We start from the raw sequence: 14,370 nt of genomic DNA on the forward strand, positions 1-14,370 counted from the left end.
TATGATGCTACCACCAGCAGGTCGTTAGCTTAGCTTAGCCTAGAGACTGGAAACAGCTATACACCTACCAGCACCTCTAAAGCTCACAAATTAACACATCAATCTGCTCAAAAACATGTAAAGTCAACAAATGCTGTTTTACTGGGGGCTATGCACGGGACTATTTCTTGACCTGGAGCTAAAACGTCTGCTGGTTGTCAACACAGCCCCCAGCAGCTTCATCCTCAGTCTACTCAAGATGTGTTCAGGCACAGTTTGGAGTGTAGCTCACTTGTGTTTTTGCAGCGCTCAGAGCTCGACAAACAATCATTGTAGTCTTGCCGTAATTGAAGCATGAAAATGAGCTTCATGTTGTGTTTACACTCATATAATATGAGTAAAAAACGCGACGAGAATTTGCTATATAGACGTCTCTGTGACTCCAAGAAGAGTCGGGCTAGCTGTTCCCAGTCTCTCAAAGCTAGCCAACTCTTGTCTCCAGCTTCATACTTAACAGAGCAGATAATTGTATTGATCTTGTCATCTCACTCTCAAGAAACTAAATTCACATATACCAAAAACGTCAAACAATTCCTCTAAATAAAACTGCTTATTTTGCTATTCCTTTGCTGTTTTCCTGCAGTGTCTTGGGTCCAGCGTTGACTTTCAGAATTGGCTCCAACCCCAAGAACGTGACCACAGCAGATCTGGTTCAAGTTGCAGGTAAGATCAGTCAATATATATATATATATATATATATATATATATATATATATATATATATATATATATATATACAATATCCGATTTTTTCTTCTTCTATCACCTATCAAACGACGATTGCTGTTGACGACCTTCATTGCGATTCATCTCATTTCCACTCGCCAGACCACTCTGTTCCCCGTCTGTGCTTAAATGAGAACACACATTAGTCTCTTCAGATACAGTAGATAGGATGGTGTTCATCTTGTTCTGACAATCCCCCGTCCCAAAGAAGATTATCAACAGTGTGCAATGACAGATGACCATCAATTACTCGGATGAGGAGTCTGTCCACACACACACACACACACACACACACACACACACACACACACACACACACACACACACACACACACACACACACACACACACACACACACACACACACACACACACACAACACACACACACACACACACACACACACACATACACACACACACACACACACACACACATATACAGTGTACAGGAGCGTTTATTTGGTCTTCTATTATGTCTAACAGGCTGACAGGTTAAAACAGGTTTTCCCCAGCCAATCAGTGAGAGTGAACACTTCTGTCGGTGCGTGCGTGCGTGTGCGCGCACGCGCGTGTGTGTGTGTGTGTGTGTGTGTGTGTGTGTGTGTGTGTGTGTGTGTGTGTGTGTGTGTGTGTGTGTGTGTGTGTGTGTAGCTGCATGTATGCACTTGTTTGATGTTGACTGATGGAAAGCTGTCACCCACAGAAAAGGGGTTGTAAGTACACCTCCACTCCCCTGTTTATTGTCTGCCCTCCGATCTGCCCGGCGTATGAGTTGGTGTGTGTGTGTGTGTGTGTGTGTGTGTGTGTGTGTGTGTGTGTGTGTGTGTGTGTGTGTGTGTGTGTGTGTGTGTGTCGATGTCCTTGCTTTGGTCGGAAATGACTTTGAGAAGCGCGGCAATACTCCCAACAGTCAATATCATCCACTATCACCCCACGGGAATCAACATGGTGGTGTTGTTATTGGCTGAAATGTGTTGCTGCTCCCGTTTTTCTACGCACCGACATTTTTTGGCACCAACTCGCTTCCTATCAGGGATGTGCTGGATGATGGCTGATGATACAGATTTACCGCAAGAAAGGTTGGGCCGGGAGTTGAGCTTTGGTTCAGTGATTTCGAGGGTGGTTTTTGTACATGTGTGTGTTTGTTGGATTACAGTGTGTATCTGTATTTATCCCTCACCGTCATCCCACTTTTGCAACGTTTGTTTAACAAAATGAGCAAATATTGCCGCTGCGGCAGATTTACCTCACTTGCATGAGGTGTAATAATCATACTGTATCATAACATCCGTCTGTTTTCTCTTTCTATTCTATCCGTTTTCCATTTCTTCATCTTTTTCTTTCTTTCTTTCTCTTTTTTTTTTTTTACCTCCCGTCTTGTGTGACTGACTTTGATGAGGTGGCGTGTGGCGAGAGCTAATGACAGGCATGAGCAGGGCTGAAATGTCAGACCAAATGTTAAGTCAACATGATCATCAGCCTGACCCGTGGTGATGAATTATGAATACAGCCCACCTGAATAGTGATTTGTAAAAAGAAGGAGCTTATCTAACTACTTCAGGTGCATCGTTGTTGTCTTTAAATCCTGACTGACCGTGGGTTTCACCTCTGAAATGTATTAAAAATGTAAAAATGGCGCTTGTAGATAGCAGAGTGGTTAAATCCTCTGTCTCTGGAGCTACATTTGTGCCCCCACTGACCTTAGATCAAATCCTGCTTTATCTCCTGCGCCCCCCTCCTACCTTGTTACCCCCCTCTATTTCCACCACAGTGTGAAGTGGAGTGGACTTCCCACTCTCCTCCCGACATTAAAACAATGTGAAGTGAATGCAGAAAATCTATTTTCAGTGTTTCAAATCATTTTTTGAGCTGTATTCCAGCTCCAAATATGCACGCCTGACATTGAATTCAATTCAATATGGCAACGGCACAGTGATTTCACAGTGGTTACAGGTTGTGGAGCGATGGCATGGTTTAAGTGGAATCTGAAAATCAAACTGACACCCACATGCAGTGGCCACCTGGGTAATCCTGGGTGACCATTGCCTTATGTGTGACCGTGCATAAATGACGTGGCCTCTTAATGAACTCATCAAAGCCCCTGCTGTACTCTGCTCAACCTGCTGCTGAGAGCCTGCACAGCGTGCGTTATAACAGCCATGCAACTAGAAACCCCAAAAGTGAAGAATGCTGTCGAAGATTCAGCAAACATATTCTTCTGTATATTAGATTCATAACCATTACGTTATGATGTAAGTATGTTAGTTTATTTGAATAGCATATATATATGTCAAGACGCCACTGAGGGATTCACAATGGAGGGGCTAAGTCCCGCCCCTTTCCAGTGGACCACCAGTCCAGTGAGAGACAAATACTCATTTAATCCTGTTTAAATTGTGCCATATTTGATGTTTATCAATTCAAAAGATAATTTGTCAAAAGTGTAATTATTGAAGTATAAAACTGTGAAAATATCTAATTAGAAAGATACACACCCAAATCACACCAACAATGGGACTCAAAGCCCGGTCCATAAACACAACAAGGTTGCAGAGAGTTGGTTTGGTGAAATGTTGAGGCTTAAATGAGTTAGTTAAATATAATCTGCATAGCAGTGCTAGGAGTTATCTTTAAAATTACTTATCTACCTGAGACGATGTACAGTACGTTTGCTCCGCAACACGTCGGCATATAGTAAATTACTTTCACAAGTTCTGGGAGATATCTTGTTTTATCTGACCAACAGTCCAAAACCCAGCAATATTTACTATTAAATGATAAAAACACTGAAAATCTTTACGTTTGAGAAGCTTGAAGCAGCAAGTGTTTTAAATGCATGCCCAGTTAATTTCTGAAACGATTCATCGATCGTCAGAAACGTGGTGTGATTAATTATCCTGTGTGAAAACGTCTTGGAATAATATACACTGACCGTGAATGGACTTGTTGTATTCATGACATACTTGTACATATAAGCTCTACATGTACATTGAGATGCAACAATATATTAAACCTTGACCGGTGTTACCTTAACTGTACTCTGCAGCCCCTGTGCTACATTCTGCTGTCCATCTCTCTGCCCATCAGTTCTATTTGATGTGTTCAATGCTCCATTGAAAAGAATAGACAAAGAGACTCGGTTGAAAGGCATGGACAGTATAGAGGAGATTTGATAACTCATTGAAAAGCATCTTTTGGGCAGCAGGTTCTTAGCGACTGAGTGGTGAAAGGCCTGCTGGGAGGTCTGACTGTATTAGTGGAGGTAGAGGCTCTTGTGTTCTGCTCAACTGGAAAACTGCAGGACAAAGACTCGCACTGCCTAATCCCTGCTCGGCTGCAAAACAAAAGAGAAAGCTGCTGCTTTATCAAAACTACAAGGCATTCTGTGTGTCTGTGTTTGTGTGCCCGTGTGCGGATGTGTGCATGTTTGTGTGTGATTTTTTTTTTTTTTTGCAGCTGTGTTCATACTGTGCCAAGAAATGATTTATTCAATATTTGATGAAGTGGCAGCCAAGCTGTTAAGACCAATGTTGAAATGTGTTGTTTAGAACTTTTTTTTTTTTTGCCGTCTTGCTGCCTCTCAATCTCTATGTGATTTCTAAACATGTAAATCAAATTCAGTTGGGGTAAATTGGATCTGCCAGAGTTGCTTTTGCTCTCTGCAAAGCAACATTTTGTAGCTGATGATGGATTTGATCTACACCCTGTTTCCACATGTTTGTACACTTCACAGTGAGTGGGCAGATTCATGTGTAGGAAGGCTGTTTTTGCTTCCATGAGTGCTTATAATTATGTCCTGTCATTACTTTTTAATTGACGATATGGATGTGTGGTGATCGATCGTCATTCATGTTTGTGTTCTTACTTCTATGATAGCTAAACTTGTTGTTCATTGATCACCAGGTTCTGTAAGTGTTTGATATCAACATTGACGCCTGGTGAGTTTACCAACTGTGGTCAAGAATGGCCAGGCCAAGCGGCGTGATGAGTGAGTGTATATGTTTGTGTTAAGAGAGGCTGGTAGGTGGTGGGTGGGAGCAGGCTGAGGACACTCCTATTGTCTTGGCTGTCACGGCTGGGCGACCCCGGAGGCCCCAAAGGCCCCAGAGGCCAGGCCTCAGCAATGAGTCCGCGGGCCCCCAGGCCGTGAGAACCCCGGCCCTGGTCAATGAGCGCTGGGAGCCTGGGGACCCTGGGAGCAACTGACTGGGCCATCTGGAGCAGAGAGCAGAGACCCTGACACGCGGCTGTCACCCGAGGGAGACACGCAGAGACAATGTCTGCTCCCATGTTTCTGCCTCTGCTTCTGTCACACACACACACACACACACACACACACACACACACACACACACACACACACACACACACACATAGAGGCTAGGACAGAGGCTAGGACAGTAGGCAAGTTTCCATCCCAATGTTGCGCAACTTTTAAACAAAGTCTATTTACAGAAAATGGCTGAAGCTAATTTTTTGCACATTTCCATCCACTTTTGTCTTGTGAATATCAGGAGTTACACAGATAAACAGTTGGTGGCGATTCATACAGATCTGAGGTTTTCACCTGCTCCAATTTTGTATAAAAACAGGTGGATTATACGCATTCAATTAAAAGTTTTCTCTATCGCCAAGAGGAAAGTCTTGTAGGCAGATGTGTAATGTGTTGTTTTATTCTAAAAACAATCCTATATATAACTTCTTCTTTTCTGTCATACTAATTTATCTCTGCCTGTTTTCCTGATTCTGTCTGTCTGTCGCTTTATTCTCACTTCTCTGTCGGAAGGCCTGATACTCTGCGATCTACACACACACACACACACACACACACACACCCTTTCTAAAGTGAAAACACGGTGGCCGTGACTGCATAATGGTCCTATAGCTACCATTTGAGTGGTGAGTGGTAGTCTTTTCCAGCTGAGCAGATTAGCATAGATCTCCCACGCAGACAGAGTTGACCTTCACTCTGGCAAACACTTGTCAAAATGCCAACGATAATTACCTGCTCTCTTTGCAAACAGCACAATGGTTTATCCACCTGCGTCTCATGCGTGGACGACAGATCTATAGTGCCATGGCTGCCTTTTTTCGGACATACGCTGTTTGTTTATATAAGCCGTGGGGATTCCTATGCGACACAGGTGTGTGCCTGGTTTCTGCTTGATATTGTAATAGTTACCATTCAGAATTCAGCAAGTGGCTCGAGGGTGAAGAAATATGTGTAAATAAATAAATGTTGCCACCGCTTTCAATATGCTCATGTCGAGACGCGGCGTTCACGCGGCTGAAATGAAATTAGTTTTGTCAGCATGGGTCTACACGATCAAGAAACATGTCAAGAAAACCAGCTTTCCCCCCCTCTTTTAATACAACAGAGCTCGGTGGTGTCTGTGTCGGATGCCTGATTGTCTGTGTGTTCATGCTTTAACATCTGTATCAGTGAGCGCAGAGGTCAGAAAACAAGCAGATTCCTCTTCCTCCCTCTTCCTCCCTCTTCCCCCGCTCTCCCTGGGCACTCTCCTCTCTCCTCATCACTGACTGCCCTCTTCGGTTGAGTGCTTGAATGTGCTCAGTTCGGTGATCAAAGTCTTCCTCAGTCTCTTCTCCTCCATCGCCCCTGGCTTTGTGCATGTGTGTGTATGAGTGTGAGAAAGTGTGTGAAAGTGAGTGTGTGTGTGTGTGTCATCCAGCTACAAGCCCGGCTCTCAGTCGTCTAAACCGTCAGTCTCACTATCTTGTTTTAGTCTCAGTAGTACCCTGCCAGGCTCCCTTGCATCATCTTCCTGTCTGCTAGAGGGCACACACACACACACACACACACACACACACACACACACACACACACACACACACACACACACACACACACACACACACACACTCACAAATATATATATTCACAAACATAAATGCACAATGATGCTGATTCGATTTGACACATCTAACTTTCCTGTCTTCCTTAACATTTATGCATTGTTGATCTCAGAAACTTCTGCTGTCTGCTGCAATAGGTAAAGTGCAGTTTGTTTACTCCACACGTGCACGCGTTTGTGTGTGTGTGTGTGCGTGTGTGTTTGCTTGCTGCAGTATGCCAGATAACCAGAGTTGCATGAGTCACAGTAAACCGCTGAATGTTGCGGCTTTGTTTTTGTAGAAACTTTTCGTCTCTACCGGGGCGTCAGATGTCTTTTTAATTCCAAGGTCACAATGCTTCATCCTCGTTTTTTATCATTTGTTTTTACTTCTCTTCTAGTGCCTCCAGGAAGAGAACATAAACTCAAAAGACAGCTACTAAAAAGATTCTGCTCGAACAGGGCATTCTGGCATCTGGAAATCAGTCTAAAACATCTAGTCTTTATGCTTGTCCCTGGCCCGGAGAGTGAGCTTTCATCAGCCACCGACTCTTTGTGCTCGTCTCACAGAAAAAGGTGTCGTGTGGAAACGTTTGCCATTGTGTCGAGGAGCCAGGAATGTCCCAGCCCATGAATTAAGCTGTGTCTTACACTCCCCTTTATTCTTTTCAGTCGCTCTCTTTCCCATTCTCCGTGCTCTCCCGCTCTCCGTCGTTCCTCCCTCCTCTCCTTCAGTATTAAACCCCGCGCCTCGATGTCCTGTAGGGTCAGGGCTGCTCCTGCAAACATATTTACTGTGTCAACGTTGCTGTTGCAAAGCAGTTAAAGACAGTAACAGGTGCCTGTCAACAGCCGGGCCAGATCTCTAGTGCATTGAAGGATCTTTGCTGTAGACGAGGATTAGTGTCGCCTGGCATTGTTTGTTTGCTAATTCCATCTCCAAGGTATTTGTGGAAAATAGGCATGAATAATTGAAAGCAATTTCTAGTGGACGAAACGAAGCTATCAGCGAATGGAGGGAGATTAATGAGTAGGGGGTGAAACGCAACGCAAATTGGAACAACGGAGCAACGTTTTTCAGACACCCAGAAAGACCCTGAGTACGTAAACAAAAATTGAATATGCATTGTTTCATTGGGGGGGGGAGCATTGAGATGAGAAAGACATGGATAAAGAAAAGAATACAGCAATATGCTTCAATGTGAAGTGTGTCAACGCATAATGCTGTGGTATTAGGGTACTTTTCTCTATTGCCAATACTGAGCAGTTTTAAATTAAACCAACATATTGTCTATCCTAATATGTGTTTTTATAGAAAATCCAACTCTCTGACAGGGTTATAAATATATGGATGCTGGCGTCCACTGATGGATTACTGATCGAGTATATCGGGCACAGGCCCAGGGGCCCAAAGACTCAGGAGCCCCTCTGGCCTTCACCTGCAAAATGTCACTGCAACAGACACAGACCAACCACAGTGAGACAAAAATAGACCCCAAGGAAACATACAATGACTACAAAGAGACACAAAATAACTATAAAAAGGGGCAAAGCAACCACAATGAGACACAAAATGACCACAAAGAAACATAAAACAACTATAGAGACGCAAAATAACTGCAAAGAAGGGCAAAAAACAAACTCAATGAAACATAAAATGACTACAAAGAGACACAAAATGACTAAACAATCCTCCATGCTGGTGTCTAAACCAATGAGTACAATTCACATCTGTAATTGTTTGTTCTTGATGAAAAATGACAGCAGATTTTTATTTTAAGTCTTTTATCTTGCTTTTAACAGCATGATGCCATCCTTAGTCTGCAACATTAGCGGTCCATCATCACCTATGCAGACCAAAGAAATGCTGGTGGCCACCTGGATTAATCAGGTTGATTAATCCAAGATCAATTCTTTAAATCTGTGTTAAATCCATATTTTTAATTTGCTATTTGTTATTAGCCTGTTAGTCCTCCTTAGTCATGCCAGATGTTTCAATGAGAGCCGTCTCTTTGCAGTAAACTGATCTTCAAGACAAGAATGCAATAATCTAGTGTTTTATATGATTTGATGATGTATACTGAAAAATAATACTTTGTAAATGTTCCATACTGTCTTTACTGCGGTAGCTATCCATTTATTTATTTATTGTGCAACATTCATTATCCCCAGAGGATAAATCCTAATGATGTGATCACCTGACTTTTCCTCCAGCGGCACCATGACCTGGACATTTGTAGGCACCATCAAGTCAAACTTTCTTTGTTAAAATCGTTTATGAGCATATACTTAAACAAAACTACACTCCACACCGGATTAGTCAAAAACAGACATTCCATTTTTTTGTGTTTCCAAAAAACTATATCACAATAGATATAGATATACCTTAATAGATATGCATATATCTTGTTAGAGGATTTCCCTCCCGATATTATACATATATTAGATTTGCCCAATTTCAGCGTAATCCTTGTTGATATTTCTTGTTTTGAAGATAATATTGGAACCTCAGAAGATTTGCAGTTATACAGAGTTTACATGAAAAGCTAATCAATATGTTAGTTGTGTATTTGTTTCAGCTTGCAGGGTCTCATCATAATGTGACTCAACATTTAAAACATATTTTTTTATAAATGATCATCTCTGGATTTGAGCCAAAGTGTTGATGATTTTTTTATCTTCCCATGATCTAATTTCCAGCTGAGCCGCGCAGGACGGCTGCCAACAACACATCTTCTCACTCGTGGTGGTGAACATAATAACACAATGGCTCACTAGCTTCATGTTTTATGAACTGACACACAACGGCACGCTTTTCCCACAAAGCCGTAATGAGACAGTCACACATCAGAGTTTACTCTCTGCATCTAAAGTAAAATTACAGAATTATTATTCGTTTCATCAATACTGTTCACGAATACCAGAACATTTGGATTATGTGCTTTAATAAAAAAAAAACCTTCCAGAGCCCTGTGTCTGTAGCCAGCTTTTGGGATCTTGGTGTTTTGTATTCTCTCGTCGGTTTTGACACGACAACAGCAGGAGCTGAAGAAGCTGTCTGACCGTATAGAGAGAGAGAGTGAATACTTGCTTCGGGTTTAAGCACCATGTTGAGCAGAAAATCCAACCTCCTCTTCGATTCTGCCACCAGCAGCACTCTCTTATTCCTCTTTGGCTTCATCCCCTCCGCCCCTCATCTCCATCCTCCCCCATCGCTTCATCTTCCATGCCTGTACCCACAGTGAAGAGACCATGTGCTGATGGCCCTCATGTCGAGAACAGCAGGCACTTGTGCGTCGTGTTTGTTGTGTGCACAGTGGTTTGTATACTTGATGGGTGCTACTTTATGAGGCAGCAGATACAAACAGCTATGTAAATAAGCTTCTCATCCATCTCCTGTCTACTGCGCGAGTCATAATTCAATAAAAGAAAAGCACTGAAACATTTCCCATCGCCGTGAACTGAGAAATTGTGATGCTTTTGACTTGAAGAGAAATTTAGTTTGAGGCTTTATGTTCTTGTTTGCCGGGAAATAATGCATTTGTCACAAAGTAACGTGTAACTAGAGCACATTACAGTTTACTGAATTGAAATTAAGTCAAAGTAATGCAGATCTCTGTTTTATTGTTAACAGTGTTAATGCTTGATTTAACACACTTCTTGAAACTGAATATATTGTCTCACCCCATTAGCACAAATTTACTTTAAGATAATTACATTTTTAAGAATATGTTTTTCTTTATGTCTGACATATAAAGAGGCATTACAGCCGGCAAACAGAAACTCATCTCTGCCTCATTCTCTGTTTTTCTCTGTGTCTAAGGAAAAAAAGCAGTTTGCGATACACTTATTTCTTTGATGCAACATGGAAGCGAGTGATGTGACACTTGATCTCCATCTACTGTGGCTTGGATTGCACCTCATTTGAACGGATCATTTTGGACAAAAGCATCTGCCGAATGAATCATAAAACTTTTACACATGGTAGCTTTACGTTTTAAAGGTGCTTTGATTGATCTCACAGTGCAACATTTCCCTGCTTGCTGAACTACACCAGCCAGTAGAAGTCACAATCACAATGGTTACCAGAAATCCCAAAGAAAAATCAGCAAAGGAGCTGGAGATGTATTATATATATATATATATATATATATATATATATATATATATATATATATATATATATATATATAAATGTATCTTCTTGTGTATGACTGGAAAGAAACATTTTCTTTTCCTCCTTTAAGTTCATCAAATCCTTATGATGCATTAAACACGGCTTACAAATGAGGATATTCTCAATTCATAAAGTTCTTAGTTCATAACATAAGTACTTTTCTACCAAATGATACAATGAAAGCAGTCAAGTCAGAAGCTGGAACGAGGGAATCTTTCACATTTTCTGGCTTTAAAAAAGGCTTGATCAATTAACACAATTGGATTTTTTTTCGTCTTTCCTCTGATTGATTACTCAACTCTTCGTGTCAGCTCTACACTACAACCTATATATTTATATATAGTATATTGTATATATATATACATATATAATATATATTTCTTCTGAATATTGCTCTTAACGGACTTGCGTATCAAAGAGGCGGCAGATGACACTTAAAGTGCTTGAAACCACAAAGGGTTGGTACAAAACAAAAGTGAGATGGCCATACATTTGCTGCACGATGCCCATCCAGGTGTGTGTGTGTGTGTGTGTGTGTGTGTGTGTTTGTGTGTTTCCAGCGCATCGCTGTCTGAGCTCATGAGTATGTGTTTGTACGTGTGTGTTTTTTCTCTTAATGGTACATCCCCACTAAATTGGCCCCTGAATGCAGCGTGCTCTGTCAGTGGTTTTGTGAGTTACAAGTGTAGAGAAACAAAGAGAGCCGGGGAGCTTCAAAGCAGGTGGGTGACATTTCGGGCTTTCCATCTTCAAAGCACTATTTGCTTTTGTAGTTCCTCTTTGAGAATAATTATATATTTTTTTTTCCTGAAGGATTACAGCTGTCTGAAAACATAGTGTAGAATTTGAGGGCCATTTCGTAACAAGGACACACAATGATCTGTCATTATTTGAAATACATTTATTCCACAATTATTTACAATTATGCATAATTTAATGCAACTTTTTATGAGGCACATGATACACAATATCATAGTGTCTTTCCCCTATTGGCAGTTATTGGCAGTGAATCGATCGTTGATCCCATAGAGCCACCTGGTGAGTGCCTCCAGATGGGGGGACATGATATCCACCGCGATATCGTCCATGATATCGTCCTCTCATTTTCATTCACCTCTCTTCCTCTTGTCTCTTTCTTCCAACCCCTGCATCCAAGTGCCTCTCTATAATTCATGTCCAGGTGCAGCAGCAGCTTTCTCTGGCACAGTGTTTGAAAGAAAAAAAGACAGATGTTCAATTTTCACTCCCTTTGTGCGTCTCTCTCTATACCTGTTTGTGTTTTTGTGGACCGCTTTTGCCCCCTTTTACCTGTAATGCAGATTGTGGTTTTCCAGCAGTAATTAAGGCAGCCATGACTTACCGCTGTGTGTTTAGATGCTTTGCGTATCCCCACAGAGATGTGGTTGTTGTTTTTGTTGCCTTTGAGTTTGTGCACCACCTTGAACATGAAACAGGGTCTGTGTGAAGAAATATGTATCCACAACTGGCTGAAAAATCTGTCAATAATGTCTAGTTTTATGGTGTTTTGTCTCTTGATGTTTGTATAACGAGCTGATTTTTCGGACGTCGCGAAAATGCCGAGGCATGCCCACCGGCACAGCTGTGTTGACATGCAGCTTGTGTGCGTCATGTCATACAAAACGCATGAACCTCCCACTGACTGCAAAGCTGTGGGAGTGACTGAACTCTGCAGGTGGATGTCGTGCAAAGTGACATGTGCAGGATCAGGCACCGTTGTGCACTGAAGAGATCCAGAATTCGGTGCTATCGTTGCCTTCATCAGATGAGACATTCTGTATGTTTTTTCATGATTTTCTTGGCACATTTTTGTATTCATAAATAATTTGCTGCAGCCAAGGTTAATGTCAATTAACCTGTTGATCATTTTGTTGATTAATCGATTAGTTGTTTGGTATTTTTTTTTAATGTTTTTCCCAAAGCCCATTATGAGGTCCACAAATGTCTTGTTTTATCCACAACTCATAATAATAACATATTCAGTTACTGATATTACCACAAAGGCATATTCACATTTAAGAAGCCAATTAATAATATTTGACAAAAGTAGAGGAAGGGTTAAATTCAGCTTCTTTTTTACGTCTAATGGCAATGTTTTTTAAGTAAACTGTGGGTAAGGTTATATTTAGAGATAGCCAACTGCATTGACACCAAACACTTAACCAGGGTTTCCACTGCAAATGATACCTTCATGATATGTTTTGTCAAACATGCTCCATGCAATCTTGTACCGGATTTTCCACCCTGATCATACTGCTCCGCATATTACACAAATGAGCTGGAGAAGTTAAAGAGGAGTGAGCATGTCTAGAGGAACTCACAGCACTAAAAGAAAGTCATTAGCAGCGGTGGTGGCGGCAATAGTTTCACACCTCTACTTGTTTTTTTTTGGGGCGGACAGACAATAATACATTGTTTACATCTTGAGGCAAATGTTCACAGTGCTTAATGGATTCAACATGGTGTTTTTTTTAAATAGTTAATATACCCTTTTTAGAACCACTGTCTGCGTAAAAGACCCTGCTTGTCCACAATGATTTGCTTTTGGCAGTTACATGCTTATATTATGTCTTTTACATTATATGTATTTAAACCTTCAGTAATGGATTAACCTCATTCTCATTTCATATTTCAAGAAAAACGGAATAATCATCGCTCTAATTTAGAAAAGGTTCCTTTTGGGCATGTTTCCTACTTTCCTACAACAGGACACACAAACACGTTCGAAAAGGGTGTGTGTGTGTGTGTGTGTGTGTGTGTGTGTGTGTGTGTGTGTGTGTGTGTGTGTGTGTGTGTGTGTAAAATATTGCTTTGCTGGGCCCAGCGACAGGGAGCACACCAACGGTATGGGGCCTACCTCCCTCGTGGGCATTTGGGTAAAACAAGGTCGGTCCCAACAAATGAGGAAGACGAGTATGTGTGTTTGTGTGTGTAAATGAAACAAGTACCACAGGGGTGCATTTCAAAATAGGTCCTCGCTAATCCCCCTTAAAAATGAACAATCTCCCGCCGTGCACCCATCTGAAAGAGAAAGCAAGTTTAGAAGGAAGAAAGAAAGAATAGACAATAAATTATGGATATGTTTTAAGAGGGATATTGCTCCCTGGCCTCCTCACAGTTTTTCATTTCTTTCCTCCTCCCATCTCTCCCCCTGTCTCTCTCTTTCTCTCGTTGTCCTCTGCCTCTTCTTAAATCGATACGGGCTGACTGTCATGGGTCAGTGGCCCGTATGCATCAGGCTGGACGGCAACAGAGGAGCGCTGCGTCTCCCAGAGCTCTCTGTGGAGGTGATAACTCGCTCCTATCTCAAACCACTATTTAAGGCTTTCAATCTAACTCCAATATCCACCTCAGATTGACTTGGGATGCCACAAAGGAAAGGAATATATAGTTATATGATCATTTCTCTAGAAGTAAAGTGAGCATGCCTAAATACTTGCAGCTTATGCCCTTGCATAGATTTAAAGAGCGGACGCACATCTGGCTTTGAGACCTTTGTGGATTATTTTGTTTATTTTTGCCCTTTTGTAACCCTGGCCACTTAAGTGGTAGT

The 14,370-nt window shown here is 41.6% G+C and overlaps 1 protein-coding gene across 1 annotated transcript in view; it reads left to right on the plus strand.

Moving 5' to 3' along the window:
- The window catches only part of ptprn2 (protein tyrosine phosphatase receptor type N2), a gene marked incomplete at both ends in the record, with an annotated part of 120,837 nt that overhangs the window by 45,690 nt on the left and 60,777 nt on the right, over positions 1 to 14,370 (plus strand). Inside the window, one exon of the mRNA XM_079234007.1 lies at positions 623 to 702. Coding sequence (XP_079090133.1) covers positions 623 to 702 — 80 coding nt within the window. The remainder of the gene's footprint in view (positions 1 to 622; positions 703 to 14,370) is intronic.

This window comes from Taurulus bubalis (assembly GCF_910589615.1).
Source record: "Taurulus bubalis genome assembly, chromosome: 18".
NCBI classification, from domain to species: domain Eukaryota; kingdom Metazoa; phylum Chordata; class Actinopteri; order Perciformes; family Cottidae; genus Taurulus; species Taurulus bubalis.